Source organism: Canis lupus, chromosome 16, assembly GCF_003254725.2.
Source record: "Canis lupus dingo isolate Sandy chromosome 16, ASM325472v2, whole genome shotgun sequence".
Classification (NCBI taxonomy): domain Eukaryota; kingdom Metazoa; phylum Chordata; class Mammalia; order Carnivora; family Canidae; genus Canis; species Canis lupus.
This window is the reverse complement of record NC_064258.1, coordinates 7,508,010-7,533,301: the sequence shown is the minus strand read 5'-3', so window position 1 is coordinate 7,533,301 and position 25,292 is coordinate 7,508,010. Positions and strand designations below refer to the sequence as shown.

General features: G+C 47.2%; 1 protein-coding gene across 3 annotated transcripts in view; it reads right to left on the bottom strand.

The window, feature by feature from the left end:
- The window catches only part of DENND11 (DENN domain containing 11), a 46,907-nt gene that overhangs the window by 9,897 nt on the left and 11,718 nt on the right, over positions 1–25,292 (bottom strand). For all 3 annotated transcript variants that reach the window (XM_025433925.3, XM_025433926.3, XM_035700114.2), the window contains exons 2-5: positions 18,160–18,259; positions 17,041–17,199; positions 8,000–8,153; positions 365–503 (exon numbers count right to left, since the gene is read on the bottom strand). In XM_025433925.3, coding sequence (XP_025289710.1) covers positions 365–503; positions 8,000–8,153; positions 17,041–17,199; positions 18,160–18,259 — 552 coding nt within the window. The remainder of the gene's footprint in view (positions 1–364; positions 504–7,999; positions 8,154–17,040; positions 17,200–18,159; positions 18,260–25,292) is intronic.

The following is a 25,292-nucleotide window of genomic DNA, read 5'->3' as shown; positions in this document are numbered from 1 at the left end:
CAACTATATGTTGGCAAATTGAACTCCAATAAAAAATTTTTTTTAAAAATTAAAAAAAAAAAAACCCTTATGACCCAATCACACGCCAACGTTTGCCAGATGTACCTCCTCAATGTATCAGAATCCATCCTCCCTCCCCATCTACGCGCTCTCACCAGCCTCTGGCCGCACCCCGAGCCACCCTGTGCCCCGCCGGGGCCCACATTCTAGAATCCACGTCCACCCCTGGCACTCCCAGGCTGAAAACGCAGGCTCCTCCTGCGACGGCCCAAAGTCTTCTGAACTTGGTCAACAATGCAAAGACTTGGGAAGTTTCTGCTCCAGGAGACTTAGGAAAGAAACCCCGGCTTTGGCTGCTACCTACCTCTATAGCACACGACACCCACAGGAGGGGGAGAAAATATCAAAATGCGCTTTCGAAGTAAGGCAAATTTCCAAAGGATGAGGATCTGTTCTCCAAAGAACTTGATAAACTGAGACATGCAGCCAGCCGGGTGTGTGATCTGGAAAAAAGGGGAAGATGACACGAGCCTGTTAAAAACTGTGAAAAAACAAAACAACACTAAAAATAGATAAATAAATAAATAAATAAATAAATAATAAATAAAAATAATAAAATTTAAAAGATTAAAAAATAAAAAATGTGAAAAACTCTTCAGTACCGCTGTGGGCTAAACCCGCCACCCCAACCCCCTGCCCCCCAAGCTCCAGAGATCAACCAACAGATGCATTAAGGGATGGCTGCTTCCACAACAAAATGGTATTTTTCACTTTAAAGTCTCCCCTTCAGGGACACCTGGGTGGCTCAGTGGTTGAGCGCCCGCCTTCGGCTCAGGGCGTGACCCCGGGGTCCAGGGATCGAGTCCCGCGTCGGGCTCCCCGCATGGAGCCTGCCTCTCTCTCTGGGTCTCTCATGAATCAATGAATCAATCTTAAAAAGTAAAAATAAAGTCTCCCCTTTAAACCAGATTTCCATACTCCACACAGCTCCCCTGGTGCAATGAAATGAAGTCTGACTTTGGGGATCCTTAGGTGCTCCAGGGCCCCGGTACCAAAGCAGAACAACTTTTGAAAAGTCCTAAAGAAAAGTTTCTGTAGTGACCCTACACCTGGACGAGAACGTTCAACCCGAGGCATCACTGAGCCCTGGAGGGACACAGTGTGGGCTCCCCCGTACACGGGGCCCGCGTGTCCGCGCAGGTTATGGGCAGGAGGACCCCCCGGGCCCCACAACCGCTGCTCGTGGGCCTCAGCTCTTCCCTCCTGCCAAGGCCATGGAGCCTGTCACCCCCAAGGGCTGCGTCTGGGAGCTGGGCCCCCAGAAAAGCTGGATTCCCATGGGCTCTGCCACTCACTAACGGGAGGCCTCGGGAGAGCGGCCAACACCTCGGGTCCACTCCCCTGACCTGCGAAAGGGGGACCATCCCGTTCCTCACGCGGCTCTAGGACCAGCTGAGGACACATGACCTGCTCAGCGCTCAGGAGCTGCTGGAACGGGGCCCCCTGGCCCTGGGGAGTGCTCGGGGAGGGCCCGTCCACACTCGCGTGTCAGAAGCACTAGTGCACACCCCCCCCCCCCCGGGGGCGCTGGCGAGAGCCCCAGAGGAGCGGCGCCCACCCCAAGCTGCGCTGGGCTTGCTGGCTGGGAGCCCTGGGTCCTCCCGCAGGGTGCCTCCCCCTTGCCCCCCGTCAGCAGAAAGGGGAGATCCCTCCCAGATCTCCGGGGGAGGCGCGGAGCCACCAGCCATCGTCGGGCTCCTCCAATCCCAATCTTGCACCCGAGTCTGGAGGCCAAGAGACAGGAAGGGGAGCCCGGCCCCCCCGCCCCCCACCCCCCGCCTCCCTCCAGCGTTGCTCTACTGCATGCAGGCCTGGCAGGGTTTTGTCCAGATTGCCTGCGCCCTGGGATCCCAGAATACAGGATTAACCCTTAATTCTAGTCCTACTCATTCATTCATTCACGGATGCCCAGATGCGCTCAGACAAGAAATACTTCTTATGTGCCAACTGTGCACCAAGCACCATGCTAGCAGCCTCCATCCAACTGTGCACCAAGCACCGTGCTAGCAGCCTCCATCCAACTGTGCACCAAGCACCGTGCTAGCAGCCTCCATCCAACTGTGCACCAAGCACCGTGCTAGCAGCCTCCATCCAACTGTGCACCAAGCACAGTGCTAGCAGCCTCCATCCAACTGTGCACCAAGCACCCTGCTAGCAGCCTCCATCCAACTGTGCACCAAGCACCGTGCTAGCAGCCTCCATCCAACTGTGCACCAAGCACCGTGCTAGCAGCCTCCATCCAACTGTGCACCAAGCACCGTGCTAGCAGCCTCCATCCAACTGTGCACCAAGCACCGTGCTAGCAGCCTTCATCCAACTGTGCACCAAGCACAGTGCTAGCAGCCTCCATCCAACTGTGCACCAAGCACCGTGCTAGCAGCCTCCATCCAACTGTGCACCAAGCACCGTGCTAGCAGCCTCCATCCAACTGTGCACCAAGCACAGTGCTAGCAGCCTCCATCCAACTGTGCACCAAGCACCGTGCTAGCAGTCTCCATCCAACTGTGCACCAAGCACAGTGCTAGCAGCCTCCATCCAACTGTGCACCAAGCACCGTGCTAGCAGCCTCCATCCAACTGTGCACCAAGCACCGTGCTAGCAGCCTCCATCCAACTGTGCACCAAGCACCCTGCTAGCAGCCTCCATCCAACTGTGCACCAAGCACCGTGCTAGCAGCCTCCATCCAACTGTGCACCAAGCACCGTGCTAGCAGCCTCCATCCAACTGTGCACCAAGCACCGTGCTAGCAGCCTCCATCCAACTGTGCACCAAGCACCGTGCTAGCAGTCTAGCAGTCTCCATCCACAACGAACGGAAGGGCCCAGCGCCCGCCCCCCATACAGCATAGAGCCTCCTGGGAGAAGCAGGTGCACAAGTGACCACATCTCAGCCTGAGGCCATGATGGGAGAGAACGGAGGCTGCAGGAGCGCCCAGGAGGTGCCCCACTCAATTCTCGGAGAGACAAGGAGGCCTTCCTGGAGGCAGCGTGTCTCAGCTTGGACATGAAGGATGAACTGGAGCGACGGTGTTCTTGGTAGAGCACCAGCATGTGCAAAGGCCCGGTGTCAAGAGACAACTCGTCATTTCCTGGGAACTGCCACTAGCTGAGGGCGATGTGGGAAGCGGCCACATGACAGACGGTTCTCCTGCTTCTACCTAAATCCATTTCCTCCATCTGGGCCTTGTTTTGTTGTAGCTTTTATAGGACACTCTCCTCCCTACTCGTGCAGCTCCTGCCTTCGCATTTCCCCTCCCACAGCAGGTACTCCAGGCTCTCTGGACTCCCTCGGATCCTCTCCATCCCTCGCCTCCCCTCCATCCCTTGCCCTCCAGCCTTGGGGCCTCCACGCTCCTGGGGCTCAGTCCCTACTCTCTCCCCCATGTCCTCACTTCCTGAGGAGGCGGGCATGTACCAGCCACTGTCAGAGCCCCTCAGAGAGGCCTCGAGCCTTCCTTCCTCCCCTGGCAGTGATTTTGGTCTCTGCAACCATCTCAGATCTAACCCTGACTTTAAAATTTTATTTTAAACCTCCCTTCATACGTTGTGTTGACTCTGTAAAAATTCATTGAGCTATATATGCATTTTTTTAAAACTTGTGTTTACAAAATATTATGTTTCAAGAGAAAGTTTCCACTGAACTTTCTTTATATGTACATACATGTGACATTCCATAAACCACCAGCGGAATCGTGTCACACATACCACGGTTTCGAGTGCTGTCCTTTTCTCCCGGTCCTTCCCTTCTTTTGTACGTATAAGCACCATCCCTCCATTCCTTACCTCACCCCCAGGTAATACATGGATTAGCAGCCTAACGTATACCCACACACTGTCCCACGTCGATGTATACATGTGTGTATCTATACCTACACCTGAGGCTGTAATTATTTTACAAAAGTGCCTGATCATATCACATACAGTTTTCCGCACTTTGCTATTCTCACGCAGACACTTCCTGGTAGACCTTCCATGTCAACGACGTGTGCCCTAATTCATTATTTATAATGACTGTATAATATATAATGACTATAAAAATATTTATAAAAAATAAAAATATTTATATTTATAATGACTGTATAATATATGACTTTATAAAAATATTTATAATATTTATGACTGTATAATGACTGTATAAAAATATTTATAATATTTATAATGACTATAATATATAATGACTGTATACAGATATTTATAATTTTTATAATGATTGTATAATATATGGGGCGTTCCTATTCCCTACCACTCTATACAAGGCTGTCTTAAATATTCTTAAATAGACACCATTATATTCTGGGGGTTAATGAATATAGAGCAGACCCTAAGGAGTGGGACTGCTACCGCAGAGAGCGCGGGTAATTTTGATAAGTACTAACAAATTGTTTTTTTTAAAAAGAAAGACCATTCACATTTCCATCTGCAACCCGTCAAAGTACCCTTCCCCTTGCATCAACCAGAGGTCGACATGTAAGTTAATGAGCTGCCCTTGATGGAGCAAAGGCAGAAGGCAATTTTGCTTTCTCTCCCTCTGTCCCTCCCTCACTGGAGAGAGGATCCGGGGACACCCAGGTCAGATGCTGGTCACCTCCCTGTGGGTTTGAGACAGCCCAGCAGCAATCTGATTCAGAAGGAAGGAAAAAATGGGTCAGAGTTAGGAGTGGTGAGAGAAAGAGCAGGTTCAGTCAATACAGACCCAGAAGAGCCCTAATGACCCTCTGACCATTTCTTAATTATTGCCTCTCCGGGCATGCCACGGCGCGGGGAAACCTTTACGCTGTGTCCTGGACTCCTGTGCCAGCTGGCTTCCTGGTATGTTCCTCCTCGGGGATGCAATGACTGGTGATTAGAAGGCAGAAGGAAGGGAGGAGCTCACTCCTGCTGGTATTTTGCCAGCAGCAGAGGACACCTCTGATTCCAGCCTCCAGCTTCTCCCAGCAGCCCCAGCTCCAGCTGAGCCACGCCCCCCGCCCCCCAGAGGGGCCAGCATCAGCAGGTGCACGGGGCCTGAGACATGGGAGCAGGGCTGTGCAGGGCCCCTCCTCAAGCTCCCGTAGTTTTGATAGAGTCATCTCTCCCTGTGTTATCCCAGCCCTGGGAGGGTGCACACAGCAGGCAGCCTCTAAGAGGGCCCTCAGCGGTGCCCCCTCCTTGGTATTTACAGCCTTATGGAATATCCCTTCCCTGGAATAATTCACTTTAACCAACAGAACATGGCAACACCGCAGGACTGTCACTTCCCATTAGGTTACAGAGGATTTTGATTTCCATCTTGCTAGGAGACTTTTTCACTTGCTGACTTCGATGAAGCAAGTCACCATGTCGGAGAGACCGACCTGGCCATGGACTGGGGACCACCAAGAGGCAGCGGAACTGAAGGCCTTAGTCCACTAGCCCTCAAGGAAACCAGCCCCCTCACAACTGCATAAGCTTGGAAGTGGCTACTTCCCCAGTCAAGCCTTCCGACAAGACCTCACCCCTGGTTGATGCCTTGACTATGAACTCATAGGAGACCATGAAGCAGAGGACTAGCCCAAGCATGCCTGAATTCCCAGCTCACAGGAACTGTGAGATAATAAATATGAACTACTGTAGACCACTGATTTGGGGGTAATTTGTGACATGTAGTAAATAACTAATAGAAGGTGGTAACCGTCTAGAATTACAAGTATCTAGATTCCTTGCTCCCTTTTTGCTCCTTCAGCCTTCCAATGCCTAGATTAGGGATCTCCTGTATCAAAGTATCTTGGGAATATCTAACATAGTTTGTGTTTTCCTGGCAAGACCCCCACTGGTGCTTCTTGGGTTCAAATTCCATGGTCTAGTATTTACGATTCTCTACGATTTGGTTCCAACCTATTTTCCCAATCTTTTCTCTCTTGGTCAGTTGACATAGAAATTCAATCCCAGTCAACCTACAGGCAGACCTCGTTTTACTGCACTGCACTTGCCTGGGCTGTGCAGATACTGCATTTTTTATAAGTTGAAAGTCTGTGGCAACCTCAACCGAGCAAGTATGTTGGTGCCATTTTTCCAACGGCACTTGCTCACTTTGCACCTCTGCATCACATTTTAGTAACTCTTACAGTATTTCAAATTTTTCATTGTTCCTGGGGTGCCTGGGTGGTGCAGTCGGTGGAGCATCTGACTCTTGGCTTCAGCTCAGGTCGTGATCTCAGAGCGGGGGAGATAAGCCCCGTGTTGGGCTCCACACTCAGGGCGGAGTTGGCTTGAGATTCCCTCTCCCTCCACCCCTCCCATTCGTGTTCTCTCTAAATAAATTAATCTTTAAATTTTTTTTTCATTATTATATTTGTTATGGTCATCTGTGATCAGTGATTATGACTCATTGAAAACACAGATGACAGCTTTTTTTTTTTTTTTAGCAATAAAGCAGGGTTTCATTAAGGTATGTACATTGGGTTTTTTTTAGACATAGTGTTATTGCACACTCACTAAACTACAGCATTGTGAAAACATAACTTTTGTAGGCACCGGGAAACCAAAAACTTCACCGAACTCACTTTACTGCAATATTCATTCTATGGCGGAGGTCTGGAGCCGAACCCGCAAACTCGAGCTGTGCCTGTTGCCTGCTCCCGTGCCATGAGCCTGCTTTGTGCTTTCTCACATCTACATCTCCATGGGGGGGTGGGGGGGCAAGCACCGGCTTTGGCACGGGTCCTATGTTTAAATCCTGGCCCTATCTCCTACTAGCTGTAAGGCCTTACGTAAGTCACCGAACCTTTACAGACCTCCGTTGGTTCATGTGGAAAACAGGGATGAGACAATCGTTCACTTTAAAAAGTGCTGCAACGGGTACAGATAACTAGCTAGCAGGATGGGGTGCAGGGTCACGGACCGTGGTCCCACGAGCCCTGCCTCAGTCTGGAATTAGGATCCCTCACCTCTCGCCCAGCCAAATACTTCAGGGACTCAGGACCCCTGGGTGGCTCAGCCGTTGAGCATCTGCCTTTGGCTCAGGTCATGATCCCAGGGTCCTGGGATCGAGTCCTGCATCAGTCTCCCCGCAGGGAGCCTGCTTCTCCCTCTGCCTGTGTCTCTGCCTCTCATGAACAAATAAAATCTTTAATAAAATTAAAACAGGGCAGCCCCGGTGGCGCAGCGGTTTGGCACTGCCTGCAGCCTGGGGTGTGATCCTGGAGACCTGGGATCAAGTCCCACGTCGGGTTCCCTGCATGGAGCCTGCTTCTCCCTCTGCCTGTGTCTCTGCCTCTCTCTCTCTGTGTGTCTATGAATAAATAAATAAAATCTTAAAAAAATAAATAAAAATAAAAAAATAAAATTAAAACAAATACTTTAGGGACCCAACTCTTCTTCCAAGATGCCTTTCCAGAGTTTTCCCTTAAAGCCCTGGCATGATTTCTCCACCAGGGAGCCCTGTATCCCCTGAAGTATCTTGTGACCACCTCCAGGGGAGGGAGGAGGAGGAGCTTCCCGTTCATACTCCTCTCTGTACCCTCCCGACACCTAACGCTTGTGAACTGTCAACGAACACATCCAGGTTCACAGGCAAAGTACTTCAGAAAAAACACATAGTAAAGGAATATCAGGAATACAAAAACTATGAACTATTGTATCTATTCATCAAATTCTTCATCTTTTCAGTTCTGGTGTCTGGTTTTAAAATATCGAAGCCAACAACAGAATCAAATCCACCTTTTCCCTGCTAGGGACCCACCACGCCTGGCCTGCCTCACATCACCATACATGGCTTTGCACCATGGTCAGAGCAGAGTCTAGAAAGCACATCGTTGCCTTGTGTTTTAAAAGGATCCAAATGTTTGGGTCAGAAACCTATCAAAGTCAGACTCTGGGCATGAGCCCAAGACATAAATTCCTTATGAATTAAAAAAATAATAATCAACAGCCACCGTAGCACACACGAGCCCAGGACCATGTGTGCGTGTGGCCAGCCCTACCTTCATCTCAGGGTACATGTATCGGTGGATGGAAGGCAACCAGTAGACGGGGGGCAGGCTCCCACCTCTCCCCGGACCGGCATGGAGCACCCCTTTCTTGTCCTCATAGAATGCAGCCAGGTGGGAGTAATGTCCTGGCGTCTCCAGCTGGTGTCTGCAAAACACACACACACACACAGTGAGAAGAGCTCAGGCCCAGTCTGCCACTCACGTCCCCCACCACAAGGGCTTCTAGAACCCTCAGGGACGAAGTGATCAACTGAAAAGACCTCCATCCTATACTGGTGTTAGGCAGGTTAGGGAAAGCTCACATGTGGGGTCTGAGTCTCCCTGACACCACGGAACACACCGCCCTCTTCGTGGGAAACGCACAGAATGGACACGCTTGGACTGATGTCTAATGTTCTCGAGCAAGGCGTGCTCAAGAGTGTGTGCCCCTTCCCAGAGCACGCTGAGACCGGGGCAGTTGGCAAGACCACAAACCCCCGGCTTTATTAAAGCTGCTCTCGGGATCCCTGGGTGGCTCAGTGGTTTAGCCCCTGCCTTCAGCCCAGGGCGTGATCCTGGAGTCCCAGGATCAAATCCCAGGATCGAGTCCCATTTTCGGGCTCCCTGCATGGACTCCAGCAGATCTTTCTTCTTGAGGAGAGTGGCAGGGGACAGGTCAACCCATAGCACCCCCATTAAACATAATGCCACACATGGTACCCCAGCACTCTTGTACTTGACTTGAAGGCGGGATGCTCCATTGTCCAAATGGTTTGGGGCTTCAACACGGCTTTCTTGGTTTTAGGGACAGTTGACAGGGTTCCCCACAGCCCAGTCTCTGCAAGCCCAAGCACTTGGGGTGGGAAGGTAAGAGGTCCTGAGTTTTTTATCACATTATTACCCAACGCAGAAAGTCGGGCTCCCTGTTCAGCAGCAAGCCTGCTCCTCCTTCTCCTCCCTGCTTGTGCTTTCTCTGTCATTATCTGTCTCTCTCTCTCTCAAATAAATAAAATCTTAAAAAAAATAAAAAGAAACAACCTAAAAGTCTAATAGCAGTGATATAGTTAAATGAATCATGATACATCTATACACCAAAAATGCTTTGAAACCACCATGATGTTGAGAACCATTATGCATGATATTCATGGAAAGGTTATCATACCAGCTTAGACATTTTAGATGCTGAATGACCTCCATATTCTTTTTTGTTTTGTTTTTAAGATTTTATTTATTCATTCATGAGAGAGACAGAGAGAGGGAGGCAGAGACACAGGCAGAGGGAGAAGCAGGTTCCATGCAGGGAGCCTGACACGGGACTCGATCCCGGGACTCCAGGATCAAGCCCTAGGCCGAAGGCACGCACTAAACCGCTGACCCACCCAGGGATCCCCCATATTCTTTTTTAAAAATTGTATATGTATATATTTATACATGGGAAAAGGACTAGAAGGATATAGATGTTAATAGCAGATACGTCTGGATGGTGGAATCACGTTCTTTTTATTTTCTTGAGCTTTTGTCTCTTTTTCAGTCTTCTACAATAATTATATGATAATTTTACATTTAGTCTTTTACACTTTTCATTATGGAAAATTAAAACTTATACAAAGAGTAGAAAAAAGAATATTAAGCTCCATCATCCATCACTTAGCTTCAACAATGATCAATATTTTGTCAATACGGTTACATCTACATCCTGTCCCCCCACTGCCATTCTTCTTCCTGGAATGTTTTAAAGTAAATCCCTTATCATAACATTTTACCCATCAACACTTTGGTATACATCTTTAACTGATAAAGTCTATTTAAAAAAGAGCATAAACAGCATGCCATTATCTCGCCTAACAAAATAATGAAGCCCAAACACAAAATAATACCCAGTCCACACTCAAATTATACCAACTGTCCCCAAAATGTTTTAAACTTGGCTGTCTGAATCATGATCTAAGCAAGGTCCAGAGATGTGGCTACGTGTCATAAGTCCCTTTTATTTCATAACACTCCCTCCTTCTTTTTCTATTTTTTTTTAAATTATAAGATAGTTCTCCAGCTTCTGACTAATGAGAACCAGTCACAGAAAGGACTAACTGGAGAAATACTGAAGCCAAGAGTCATGGAGGCAATCTAATAAGTTTGGGATATGAGAAATAAGAATGGATAGAAAACACAGATTCAGTGTTTTCAGAAATCAAGTCTGGTTAATTTAAATATAAGTCACCAAAAATCTTTAAAATATATATATATGTCACTGCTGCTGTCAAATACAGCCCTGGCCTGGACCTGGGCTCACCTCACATGCTTCTCTCCCCCTCTACTCTCACGGGAGTCCTTCCTCTCAAGCCCTCTGTAATCCAAGCTAGAAAGCCTTTCTAGCTGTGACTCAAATTCTAGAAGCCATGAAAATATTAACGAATTCAATGAAGAAAAACATCCGCATGACAAAAAGTCATGTGAAAAGATGAATGACAGGGGCACCTGGGTGGCTCAATGAGCTGAGCGTCCAACTCTTGATTTTGGCTTGGGTCATGATCTCAGGGTGGTGGGATCGAGACTTGTGTCAGGCTCTGTGCTCAGTGCAGAGTTTGCTTGGGTTTCTCTCTCTCCCTCTCCTTCTGCCCCTCCCCCAAAATAAATAAATGAAATCTTAAAATAACTAAAAGATGAATGACAAAGTGGAAAAAGATTTTCAATTTATTCTGCAAAGCACAAATCTCCCTACTACACAAAGAACTCCTAGAAATTAATAAGGCCAACAACAGAAGGAAGGAAGGAAGGAAGGAAGGAAGGAAGGAAGGAAGGAAGGAAGGAAAGAAAGAAGAAAGAAAGAAGAAAGAAAGAAAGAAAGAAAGAAAGAAAGAAAGAAAGAAAGAAAGAAAGAAAATTGGAACCAAGGCTAGAAATGGTTCACAGAAGAGGAAAAGCGAATGACTCAAATAAAAAGATGCTCAATCTCACTCATAAGAAAAATGCAAATCAAAACTATACTCATGTACCATGTTTTACCCATCCAAATGCCAAAAAATCTCAAGAGTTTTATTTTTGTGTTGGCAATGTTGTAAGGAAACTGCATTCTCCTGCATTACAGCCGGGAATGCAAAATGGCACAATCTTTATGGAAAACAATTTGACAATTGTCTATTAAAATTACAAATACCTCTTCCTTTTGAACCACCAATTTCATTTCTGGAAATTTAATGTACACATATTCTGTTCATATGTGAGATGATACTTGAACATAGGTATTCAGGGCAGCATTAGTTGTAATAGCAAAAGACCGGAAATGCCCAAATGTCCATCAATAAGAGACTTGATAAAATGTGATTCTTCTACATAGGGCACATATATAAGAAATTATAAACTCTCTGTACTGATGTGAGAGCATGATCTCCTAGATATTAGCCCATTGAAAAAGGCAAGGTGTAAAAAATGACATGTATAATCTGATACCTTTTGCATGAAAAGGGGGGAATAAGAATATACATTTGTGTTTCCATACACACATTTTGGAAAGATAGATGGAAAATTAATGGTAATTACTGGGAGTATTGGATGGATATAGGAACTGAATGAAGTCTTTTTTTTTTTTTTTTTTAAGGTTTTATTTGAGAGAGCAGGAGAGAGAGCATGAGCAGGGGGAGAGGCAGAGAGAGAGGCAGAAGCAGCCTGCCCACCGAACAGGGAACCCGACTTGGGGCCCGATCCCAGGACCCCACGATCACGATCTGAGCCTAAGGCAGACGCTTAACCAACTAAGCCACCCAGGGGCCCCTAGACTTTTCATTTTATGCCAGTGGTAGAGACTGCCACTCTCTTCTTCTCTGAGTAACAGAACTTTCTGATTGTTTCTCGTCACACAGTCACCTAGTTAAGGACCACAACTGCCAGACCTTGCTGCTTGGCATGGCTAGTGACAAAGAATTGGCCAATGGCATGTAAGTAGAAGTGATGTGTTTAACTTGGGGTGTTCCTGTGTTTTTCCTCTTCCTGCAGGCCGGAACATGACCTGGTAATGGTGAGTCTGCTTCTACCATGAGGATGAGGACAATACTCTAGGAGATAGGAGCATATAAGACTCAGGTCCCAGGATGACCCAGCAGAACAGAGGCATCTACAGCACTGGACTGCTTCTCCAGTGACTGTGACTCCTCTGAGTCACTATATCTTGAGTTTCTTTGTTGTAGCAACTTAGCCTGTACAGCCAAAGCAGAAGATGGTGCAGAGAAATGAGTTATGTCTATCAGGAAAGACACTGTGGGGACGCCTGGGTGGCTCAGTAGTTGAGCATCTGCCTTTGGCTCAGGTCATGATCCCTGCTTCTCCCTCTGCCTATGACTCTGCCTCTCTCCCTGTGTCTCTCATGAATAAACAAAATCTTAAAAAGAAAAAAAAAGACAAGACACTGTGGCCTTTGGCTTAGCATCTGGCAAGGGACAGTGGTGAGAGAAGAGGCGTTACAGACCAGAAAGCTGGTAGCCCTTGTTACACTTCTGCAAACACTTGCTAGAACTTCAGTACCTTGGAAGATAGGTCCTGTGTCACCTGAACTTGTAACTTCAGGGGGGGCACATAGAAGTAGAATGTTGACTGCTGCTTATTTTCAGTGACATCCTACCAGAAAAAGATGAAAACAGGGAAGAGCTGGCCAGTCCGCAAGCTGAAATGGAAGGAAATGCAGCCTAGGGCAGCGTGTTCTGAGTTCTGCAATGTAATTAAATGGAGACTCCAGTGGTTTGGGGATCCCATGGGACTGGAAAAGTCAACTGCTTTTGTACCCAAAAGCAGGAGGTAAGAATTTCTTTCAAAGCTTCTATGAAACTCTCCAGTTAAGAGTGGAGTCACATATTTGCAAAGATCAGATTTAGGGCACAGCCTTGAGGCAGCTGCCATTAAAATGAGGAAAAGACGGATAGGCCAAGAACAGACACCAGTAACTATTCTGTAATCCACTGATTTAAAAACTAAGACCCCAAAGGAATCTTTGGCAGTGGAACTGGAACCGATTGGAAGCAAACAGACCAGAAGCCTAGTTAGTTTTAGAGGGATCTATATTGTCACGCGCCTAGTCTATAAAAGTCTGTGACTTCTCAACCCTTAAAGAAACCACTACACCCCCAAACCTACACCAGCAGGAAATGTGTTCTCCAGCGATGCAGCCTCAAGAAGATCATGTTTTGGGAACGCCTGGGTGGCTCAGCGGTTGAGTGTCTGCCTTTGGCTCAGGGCATGATCCCGGGGTCCTGGGATGGAGCCCCACATCGGGGTCCCTGCAGGGAGCCTGCTTCTCCCTCTGCCTGTGTCTCTCATGAATAAATAAATAAAATCCTTTTTTAAAAAGAGATCATGTTCTCCAGTGTCTGCTTTGGAAGTGGTTATGATGGAAAATGGACAAAGAACCTCCTCGAGGGCAAAGTCAGGAGCGGTGAAGGAAAACGGGCAAGGGGATTGTCAATAATAGAACCACGCTTTCAATAAGGAACACACTGCTCTGCCAGGACAAGAAGCCTCCGCAGTCCCTGCTCAACAGAATTTCATCATCATTAGAGACTAATGGCTGTTTGGGTTTCTCACCCTTCCTCTTTTCCAAACAGGAGTTTGCACTGTGGTTCTTATTCCACCTTTCTTTTTTTTTTTTTTTTTTTAAAGATTTGGGAGAGTACACGTGCCCATGTGAGCAGGAACAGGGGAAAAAGGCAGCGGGAGAAGGAGAGAGTCCCAAGCAGACTCCATGCTGAGTGCAGAGCCTGACTCGGGGCTCGATCTCACGACCTTGAGATCACAACCGGAGCAGAAACCAAGAGTCGAAAAAATAAAAAAAATAAAAAAATAAAAAAAAGAAACCAAGAGTCGGATGCTTAACCAACTGTGCTCCCCAGGCACCCCCACTTACTCCGCCATTTATATTGTGTTTGGAAGGTGCGGAGTGAATGGATTTGTCTATTGTTTCGTAGGATTTTAGGATACGAAGAACCATGTGTTGATCTGATGAAAGGACCTTGCATCACCCAGAAATCCTGGATTTTAGACTAGAAGCATTAAATGGATGAGCCTCTATGAGGTTTCTCTTGGGGTGAGCAGGATGTCCTTTACATGTGGGAGGAAGAGGAAAAGTGCACATAGATATCTGACTAGTGAGAGGGGCAATTTGACGCTGGGGCTGCTAATTTTGCCCCCAAATCCATCTGTCCCCTTTTTCCTGTTTGCAACAGAACCACCAGATTTTTCAACTGAGTACAGGGTCGCTGACCTAGAGACTACCTCCTCCATCCTCCAGTCTCCTTGGCTGTTAGGTGTGTCTTTGTGATGGAGAACTTGACAATAGCATACGAGAAGTGATGACGCAATTTCACAGGCTTTCTCTCCTCCCTCTGGGCTAGATGTAAACAGTGGTCAACAGCTCTGAACACTGGAGAAGAATATCTTAGAACACAAACATCACTCTTAGGGTATGGTAGATTGATCCAAGAGAAGAAGTGAGGGTCCCTAAACACTCGTAGGGAACAGCAGGCACCTGCCACCACCAGACCATTACATGAGAAAGAATCTTCTGTTTCCTTTGAACCATTGTATTTTGGGGCCTCTGTTACTGCCAGTTAGGTAGGACTCTAACTAATAGAATACCACCTTAAAATTTTTAACATTTGAGCCACAAGAAAATATCATCTGCTTGGGAAAACTGGTTTTTTCAAAAGGGACAGTAATTTTTTAAGAAGTGTCAGCCTCCCCAAAAATGTTTTTTTTTTTTTCTTAAACTCCATAATATTACTTCGGAGACCCATCACTGAGGAAATATTTCAAAAACAGAAAAAGAGATCTACATGAAGGGGTTCACCACAGTTCCAAAATATAAAGGAGCAATTAAAAAAAAAAAAAAAAAAGAAGAAGAAGCATGTAAGTGCTCAACCATCGGGACCAATCAGGAAAACTTATGGGACGACTCTAACATTACAGAGTTATTAAAATAATCATCAAAATGATAAATAGGATGAGGCAGAGAAAACACATGCATAACCAGCGCATAAAAGGAGGGGGGGAAAATGGAATGGAAAAGTTGAGTATTTTTTTACATGTGGAAAGGTTCCTGAAATTAAAAACAAAAGACGTATCTCTAGATCAAAAGGGACAAACGATCCCTGGAAAGAAAGTTAAAAAAAAAAAAAAAAAAAAGAAAGTTCAGAAACTTCACGGATAAAGAATCTACAGGGATCTAGACATCAGAGACTTCCCCAGACAACCAGTATCAGAAGATAGCACAGCAATACTTACAGCATCTTGAGAGGAAGAAGGAAAGATTCCAGAATCTTCTACCCACCCAGAGGAAAGGGATTAAATGCACAAGACCTCAGAGAAGGCAGGTCCCACGAAACTTTCACGGGGAAAAGAATAAAGCGCTTGATGGCAAAACCCAACCAGCCAAGAAACAAATCCAATCAGGGGCTGGGCAACACGGCAAGTCACAGCCACACCCTGGCCGTGGTCGTTCACACAGAATCAAGACTGAAGAATGGTGGGAAACAGGATTATAGAAATAAACATAGAATAAATCCACAATATATAAGAATTGAGATGTGAACTAGGGTGGAGGAGCTGAGGGGTTTTAGATGACAGACTGTTCACAACGGAAACATTTAAGACCACCAGTGATGCTTATGCTGAGAAAATGTTATTTACCGATAAAAATAAAAATGAAACTCTCCAATAAAAAAATAAATAAAAATTAAAAAATGAAACTCTATCTTTGTGGTTTTCATAATCTTTTTCCTTAACTTTGAAGGAATATTTCAAGAAATAATGTACCTCTTTGTAAAAACAAAACAAAACAAAAAAACCAACCAAACAAAACCATTTACTTGAAGTTTGACAATTCCTTCGGTTTCATTATTCTTTCCCTCTGATCCATAAGGAAGATTAAATTCAATGTATTTCAAACTAGCCTGCTATATGATAAAATTAAATCCTCGTAAAGTATTAATCCGATTTTTGTAAAACCATTTCTATTTTAGAATGGCATTCACTGAATATTAACAATGGATATCTTGGTGTTAAAATTCGGGAAGATTTTTTTTTAAATCCATTTGTGCTTTTATATACATTTTAAAAGCTTTTTTTCTCATAAAAAACAAATTTCATGTACTTTCAAAGATGATCAAGAAGATATAAAAATATATTAAAAATTATAAAAAATAAAAAAAAATAAAAATAAAAATAATAAAAAAATATATAAATTAAATTTTAAAGCTATAGGGTATAAAAACATATGCAGAGAAAGATACCAAGTATATATTTTTTATATACACATGTATACCAGAAAAGCAGCAAATGTGCTAAAATTTTAATAATGCTTCAGGGATCAGGGATAGATTTCTCTCTCAAAATCTGAAATGAGGGCAGCCTGGGTGGCTCAGCGGTTTAGCACCGCCTTCGGCCCAGGGCGTGATCCTGCAGACCCGGGATCGAGTCCCACGTCGGGCTCCCTGCATGGAGCCTGCCTCTCCCTCTGCCTCTCTGCCTCTCTCTCTGTGTGTCTCTCATGAATAAATAAATAAAATCTTTAAAAAAAAAATCTGAAATGAAATTAGAGTGATGAAAAAATTTAGAAAATCATGCCTAGTTTTGCTGCTTCTGTTAAAAATCCCCTTCCTATTACCACAAGCAGGAATAACCACCCCAAGTAATACAGGGTTAGGCTTAAGAAGAGTTCAGAGTCTGTTTGCCTACGTGGGGCGAGGAGGTATTTACTGTGGCTTCGGGTAAACAAAGATCACGTAATGGTCAACAGATCGTGTAATTCAACAAAACTGATGACACCAGAAGCAAACACGGAAGGCAAATCCACCCCGCTCTCCCTGCAGCGTGAAGAATCTTCGGGATTTTTCCAAAGCAGGACTTTGGCTGAAACACCGGAGGTGTGACCATGGATGTGCGTGGCAGGGCATGTGCTGGCACACAGCCTTCATCACTGAGGGCCCTACACACACACACACACACACACACACACACACACAGCAGCTGGCCAGTCCCTGTAGCCTCCCCCCGCACGTATGCAAGCCACGTACCGAACCTGGTTCTCCAAGAAGTGCATGTAGCGGTAGAGCAGGGTGTAGGATGGCGACAGGATGCCCACGGACTTCATACGTGCCCCACGCTCCAGCTCGCTCTCCACGGGCATGTTGGCGAAGCAGGCCAGGCCAAAGAAAGGCCCCTTTCGGAAGTAGCTAGAAAGATCCAAGTGCATGGTGTGGCTCACCATCCGAGAGAGAGAAATCGTTTGGCTTTGTTTCTTAATTTGAGATGCAGTCCCGAGGAAAACAAGTAACCTTGTCCAGGGCTCTAACATGAGGAAGCTCAGCCTGAAGATGAATTTTTTTAGACCCCCAGGGGAACACTGGTCAAGCCACACACACACCCCCCCCACCAGACGGGACGACCGAGGCGCCAGAAGATGCTGGAAAGCACCAAGGGTCATCCACCAAGAGCCAGGACTTGGCCTCTGGCAAGCCTGCTGCTCAACTGCCCATGACCATGGACAGATCCCTTCTCTCCTGCAACATGACGTGACTCAAACCAAGACTCGACTTGAGGCCCTTCTGGAATGGTACTGTCTTACTAGCATGAGCCACGTTGATTCTTTCCCCCACTTCCTGAGTCTCCGATACTCTCACTAGGGCGGAGGACCAGGGCTGTCCCTCCTTTTCCCTCCCCTTTCTCACACCTGTCACAGCTGCGGCCCAGAAGTTCAAGCAACCTCCTGCTCCGTTACCTTGACGTTCTCCCCGTTGGCTCCTCCTCACCCGGATCTTAGTTACACGGGACTATACACCGGCCTTACTTAAAGCCGGGATTTTGGGTTCGGTTAAAAGTCTTAAGCCAACCCAAACTGAACTGAAAGTCCACTCTTCCAATAAAGCCAGACCTCTAGTGAGGTCTAGTATTTTCTTAAAAGGGACAGAACCTCTGATAGTTCTTAATTTGGGGGGAGGGGGATCATGAAACCCACTAAGAACCAAACAAAAGCTGGGGACCTCCTCGGGAGAAAACGGATACAAACACGAAACCACACATCTATCTTTGGGGCATCTCCACACAGCTTCGGGAGCCTCCCTGATGAGCCCTCGCGCTCCGGGGAAAGGATGGGCGAGGAAAGGGTACCGACGGGGGCATCCTGCCATACTTACATGAAGTCGGACTGAATTTTATGGGACCCACTGGCCATAGACTTGAACTCAACACCTTCAAGGTCAATATCCTGAGGTAAGCACCACTCCACCATGTTCCCTGTGGGAAAGGGGGGATACAAGTTAAAAGAAACAAAGTCATTCAGAGAAGAGGTCCTTGTCCAAGAGCTGAGGGTCTATGGCTACCCGATAAACGCGCTGTTGACCTGGCCACCAAGACGCTCCGGCGGGTCATCTCATCTACCAGCCACCCGCCGGCACTCCTCCCCAGTCACTCTGCAGGGCCAGGAGACGGGCCTTCAAGGAGCCTTCCAGCTCTGCCTTGAGCTGAGCAGTCTCCTGTCCAGCAAGGATACGGTCTCTGGTGGGTCCATTCTGTGAAGTCATTTCCAAACCTCCTTCCTTTCACAGCCTCACTCCCAAGGGTGTGTTTTTACCCTCTTTTCTCCATTTCCTTTCCCTGACCCCCTGAGATCACGCTCCATCTTGTCCTCCTAGAGCTACCGACTCTGGCAAACCCCAAACTCCTTTTATTTTTGATTCACATTTTCATTGACCTTTTTGCAGCAGTTGAGAATTCCTCAAAAATTTCTTCTTTTTCCTTGATTCCCATGATAGAATACTATCTTGGTTCTTTTCCTACTTCTCTGATCTAGGTAGCTGTTTCCTTCCCGAATTTTTTCTCCTCTCTCCCTAGGTGAGGCCCACATCCAAAGTTCAGCCATCCATTCTTTACTTCCAGAACTTTGGCGCTCACTCAGTCATTCAGTCAGCATTAATTACTGTGCTCAGGGCACCTGGGTGGCTCAGTGGTTGAGCATCTGCCTTCAGCTCAGGTCCTGATCCCAGGATCCTGGGATCAGGTCCCGCCTAAAGCTCCCCACAGGGAGCCTGCTTCTCTCTCTGCCTATGTCTCTGCATCTCTCATGAACAAATAAATGAAGTCTTTAAAAAAAAAAAAAAAAACAATGAGGCGATCCCTGGGTGGCTCAGCGATTTAGGGCCACCTTCAGCCCAGGGCGTGATCCTAGAGACCCAAGATCGTGTCCCACACTGGGCTCCCTGCATGGAGCCTGCTTCTCCATCTGCCTGTGTCTCTGCCTCTCTCTCTCTGTGTGCCTCTCATGAATAAATAAGTTTTTTTTTTTAATCTTAAAAATAATTTTAAAAAATTAAAAAAAATAATGACGATCTTCCCACTGAGCTGGATGTTGGAGCTACAAAGTCAAATAAGACATAGCTCCTGACCTCAAAGAGATTAAAGTCCAGAGATAAACAAGGAGACCAAATGGTCATAGTTCCAGGGGATAAAAGCCATGATAGAGGAGAACATGGATTTTAGAACGAAGCAGTGATGAGCATCCATCAGACCGAGGGAATCAGAGAGAGGCACAATAACAGTGTTACCCAGACACTTGACAAAACGGTATGGAATATTCCCTACCGTTTTCTTGCATAATTCAAAATATTTCGAAATAAAAATACTAAGCTACATGTGAGATTTCACCTTTATCTTTTCTAACAGCTTTAATGAGCTACAACTCACAGACCGTACAGTTTATTCACGTACAGCAAACAATTCAAGGGAGAGTTATGTAATCATCACATTTTTTACTTTCTCTCATTCTTACATATGAGGAAACGATGAGACATTAAGGAAACTTGCTTAGTCACCCCCAGCCAGCGGAGCTGGTGCCCGGCAGGAGCTGAGGGTCCAGGCCTGGACTCCCAGCAGGAAGCCAGACCAGTCACCCGGGGGCCGATGGTGTGGCAGGTACACACGCACTCGGGCCGGGTTAGACTTGGCTTCAAGGCTTGGCTTTGCCATGAGCCGTGTGACCTTTGGTACAACCTCTTGAGTCTTGGTTTCCTGATTGTAAGATGAGGGCGATTCAGTAAGTGAGGAGGCTGACTCACTTTTACCCTCTTTTCCCCATTTCCTTTCCCTAACCCCCTGAGATCACGCTCCCAGCTACTTACTACCCAACTTCAATGAAGGGAAAAAAATAATTAAGAATAAATTCCCTGGGGCAGCCCCGGTGGCACAGCGGTTTAGCACCACCTTCAGCCCAGGGCCTGACCCTGGAGAACCAGGATCGAGTCCCACGTCGGGCTCCCTGCATGGAGCCTGCTTCTCCCTCTGCCTGTGTCTCTGCTTCTCTCTCTCTCTCTCTCATGAATAAATAAATAAAATCTTAAAAAAAATAAATTCCCTGGGATCCAGCACAAGATACTAATTTCCTGAAGACAAATGCTCTAGTACTTCCCTCCTGCTCTGAGCACCTGGCATGGGTCTCAATGTTCCTCACTGATGGGCCTCGGCCAGGTGGGAAAGAAATGCATGAAATGCCCCTTCCCAAGGCAGAGAAGGGTGGGAAGAGTTGGGGGACTGGGGACAGCGGAAGCAGCAGGCCTCGGGATGGTCTGCCCAGGAGTGGGCAGTGGCCCTGTGAGGGTAGACAGGGTGGGAAGGATTGTGGGGTTTAATTACAGGACTTTCCTAGGCCTGAGAAATGCCATCAGTAATCCAGCCAGCAGCGCTTGCGGATCATTGCTCGGGGCGTCAGAGAGGTTGCGTATCCAGTCTCCCAATACACGATCCAGTCTCCAAACACAGAACCCATCCCAGAGGGTCACCCAGTCCCGTGTTCACAGCCTGAGAGCTTTCAAATAGTTTGCTTTCAAGAGAGGAATCATGAATCTGACTAACAATGAACTAAAACAAAAAAGCATGGGAAGGGGAATTAGTATTTTCACTTTTTTTTCTTAAAGAGTTTTTATGTATTTGACAGAGAGAGAGAGAAGCAGGCTCACCGCTGAGCAGGGAGCCTGACGTGGGGCTCGATCCCAGGACCCCGGCATCATGACCTGAGCCAAAGGCAGATGCTTAACCAACCAAGCCACTCGGGCACCCCTGGAATTAGTATTTTATAAAACAGGCTAGAACGATGCTGTGTGTGGCCTGGTTAAAGACAAGGGGGGTGGATCCCTGGGTGGCTGAACGGTTTGGTGCCTGCCTTCGGCTCACAGCGTGATCCTGGGGTCCCGGGATCTAGTCCCACATCGGGCTCCCTGCATGGAGCCTGCTTCTCCCTCTGCCTGTGTCTCTCATTAATAAGTAAAATCTTAAAAAAAAAAAAGACAAGAGGGGGCACACTGTACTTTGAAATGGGGGTGAACTTGGGGATAAAGGGATTCCCATCTTTCCCCCTTACCATCCGGAGCTCCTGTCTCCAGAGTTCAAGGGCCCTTCTGCCTGCGGAGCGCATCAGGACCTCCAGGGGACTGAAAAGGGTGCCAGGGCCCCCCCCAGACATGCAGGATCATGGTCCCCACCTCGTGCCACATGGGTGAGTCGCCGGTGAGCTCCTGTGCCCTTGCGCCTCCGCATACGCAGCCCTAACCCCGCACCATGGCAGCAGGTGGCCGGCCTAGGGGGGCACGAGGGGACGGAGCAGCGATGCCCCGCAGGTGGGCCCCGGCCTCCGCTCACCGAAGCCGCCTCCTCTCCCCTCTGCCACTTCGCACCGGGTTCAAAGAGCTCGAACTTCACTTCTTCCCTCCAACCCGGCCGGTCCGGGACAGCTCAGTAGTAACTCCTTAAAACTTTAATTTCCCTACACTTTGTCACTGAAAGCGAAGTACAGAAGAGCACACGAATCCCAAACTGCCCAGCTCAGGGAGTTTTTCACAGAGCTGGGTCACCAGCACCCAGATCAAGGCGCAGAACAGCAGGTGCCCCTCGCTAACCCTCTGTCCCTGGCGGCTGCTGGCGCCACCTGTCACACCGCAAACCTAGCTCGGCTGTTTTGAAATTTACGCGGACGCGATCATGGTTTGCATTCTTGTGTGTCTCCTTTAACTCCATGATTTGGTAAGATTCACTCGTGGGTGTTTTTTTTTTTTTTTAAAGATTCTATTTATTTATGAGACTCAGAGAGACAGAGAGAGAGAGAGGCAGAGACATAGGCAGAGGGAGAAGCAGGCTCCATGCACAGGGAGCCGGATGTGGGACTCGATCCCGGGTCTCCAGGATCACGCCCTGGGCCAAAGGCAAACACCCAACCGCTGAGCCACCCGGGCCACCCCTCATTCATGTTGACACACAGAACAATAGTCTGTCCCTGTACTACTTCCATCCTGTGCATGTAACACAGCAGCTGTTGAACTGATGATGCACATTTAGCTTATTTCCAATTTGAAGCTATTGCCACTAGACCAGCTGGAAAAATCCCTACACCTGTCATCTGGTGGACACGTGTGGTGGCTCCGTAATGCTTGAACCAGGCTGGGCCGAACTCCGGTGCTCAGAACTCCCTTCCTCTTATGAGGTGAGATGGGGAACGTGGGAGGGAAGCCGCAGGTACCCTGCATTCCCATCAGAAGGCTGGTACGGGGGCACCTGGTGGCTCAGTGGTTGAGCATCTGACTTCAGTTCAGGGGATGATTTTGGGGTCCTGGGATCGAATCCCACATCAGGCTCCCACAGGGAGCCTGCTTCTCCCTCTGCCTGTGTCTCTGCCTCTCTGTGTCTCTCATGAATAAATAAATAAAATCTTTAAAAAAAAAAAAAAGCAGCATTGGGCAGCTCATGTGCATCGTTGCTCATCTGCAGGCCACCTCGATCGGGGGCCAGGTGGTGGCAGCCAGGCCTGTGAATGCTGGACCCAGTCTCCCTGGGATCCTCTTTCAGCTTCTCAGACTCCTAAGCCAGGTGTGTGTTTAGTTCCATAACAAAGGGCATCGGCTTCATCAGGACACCCGCATCATTAAAGTCAGAGGCAGCCTGACCCTCTGACTTTCGGTACATTCTTAAGTGTCCCAGCTTCTCTCCGTCTTCCCAACCATACTCTCCTCTTCCATCACTGCCCGCCCAACAGAGTTCAAGCTCCATCATCAGGCAGCAGGACAGCAGCCTCACACAGACCGTCTACCCAGCTCCCCCAACTGTGTGAGACTGAATTCTTGCAATAAATCCCTTCAGACATCTCCTAGTGGTTCTGTTCCTTTGATTAATTTTTGACACAACATGCACACATTTCTGTTGACAACATCCCTGGGAGCAAAACTCCTGCAAAAATGTCTACATCACTACAAACTAAGAAATCTTTAACAATTCCCAAGGCAGTGTTTCCCAAAGCTTACGGTAATAGGGCTTCTGTGAAAAATAAATTTTTTTTTTAAAATTTTTTTTTTTAATTTTTATTTATTTATGATAGTCACACAGAGAGAGAGAGAGAGAGGCAGAGACACAGGCAGAGGGAGAAGCAGGCTCCATGCACCGAGAGCCCGATGTGGGATTCGATCCCGGGTCTCCAGGATCGCGCCCTGGGCCAAAGGCAGGCGCCAAACCGCTGTGCCACCCAGGGATCCCGAAAAATAAATTTTTAAAATGGACTTTGGCCACATTATCTCAGGTTAAAGGACAGACACACTTTAATGCAGAACTTCGCAGAGGCTTTAGGATGTTACTCTGCACTGTGAATTTCTATGAGACCTCAATGTTTCCAAATTTTCTGGGCCAATAGACTTATTTTTAAGAAGTATCTTAAGGGACTAGTTTTATAGAAGTTTTTTTTTTTTTTTTCAAATATGCTAGTATACAAGGAGCTGCAAGTTAACCTCAGTGTCCACCCTTCCTTTCTTATAGGGGCTAGAATATCCTATATTTAGCCTGGCATGTAGCCTTCCAACGGACAACTATGTTTCTCAGCATCTTCTTGCATATAGGTGTGTCCACGAGTCCATTCTGGCCAGTGGGATGCAGACAGAGTGAGGTGTGGAGTTGCCAAGGAGCACCTTACAGGGAAGAGAACACTGCCCCTTCCTCCATCCTGCTGCCTGGAATGTGGATGTGGTGACAGCTGTCACGAATCTAGGTCCCCGGATGACCCCATGGATCTGAGCCAGCATTCCAGCTCTACACCAGCTATCTCCTGTTGCAGGAAAGAGAAACAAACCCCTATCTTGATGAAGCCACTGTTCATTTGGGTCCCTGGTATTCCCGGCCAAATCCGTGTGTTACTTAATACCACTGACCTATAGAATCAAGCCCCCATTCCTCAGCCTAGTTCTCAAAGCCGTTATCCTTGCTCCCCTGTGCCCCTGTCCAATCCTCACTGTACAGAAACTGAAAGACTGAGATGGAAGGAATGACATCCTGGTAGTGACATGATTAACTTCGAGATGGATGCAAGTCCCTTAGGGGAAAGTTCCATTGGGGTCAGGCTGGCAGATCATGGAATGAGCACAAGCTCCAAACACAGCTCTGGGAATAGTCCTCTTTATGTCGCAGGAAGGACATCTCTGCTTACACACCCCTTGAACTCAAGGAAAGTAAATGAAGCTCTGTAGTCCTCACCCCAGTCTATACAGTCACGGTCTAAGATGTCTATCTCCGCAGGGACTCCATAAAAACTTTGTCTCATATCCCAACACAGCACACTGCTTAGCACAGGACAGGAGGGGTATTAAAGAGTAATAAAAGAAAGAAAAACACCTTTATTGCAGACTGGAATTTTTTAAAGAAAACTAATTGATGAATTAACGTTAATTACTCTAGGGGTAATTGTGGTTATGTAAGAAAATGTATTTTGTGGGATCCCTGGGTGGCGCAGCGGTTTGGCGCCTGCCTTTGGCCCAGGGCACGATCCTGGAGACCCGGGATCGAATCCCACATCAGGCTCCCGGTGCATGGAGCCTGCTTCTCCCTCTGCCTGTGTCTCTGCCTCTCTCTCTCTCTCTCTCTCTCTCTCTCTCTCTCTGTGACTATTATAAATAAATAAAATTAAAAAAAAAAAGAAAATGTATTTTGTGGGACGCCTGGGTGGTTCAGTGGCTGAGTGTCTCCCTTTGGCTCAGGTTGACCCTGGTGTCCTGGGATTGAGTCCCACATCGGGCTCCCTGCATGGAGCCTGCTTCTCCCTCTGCCTGTGTCTCTGCCTCTCTCTGTGTGTCTCTCATGAATAAATAAAATCTTTTAAAAAAATGTCCTTTTTCTTAGGAGGTTTATACTCATGAATTTAGCAGTAAAGTGTCATCAGACATGATGATGCGATTACTTTCAAATGGCTCAGGAAAAAAAAAATCTCTGTATATAGTCAGTTCTGATGGAATGCTTGCTGAATTAGTGT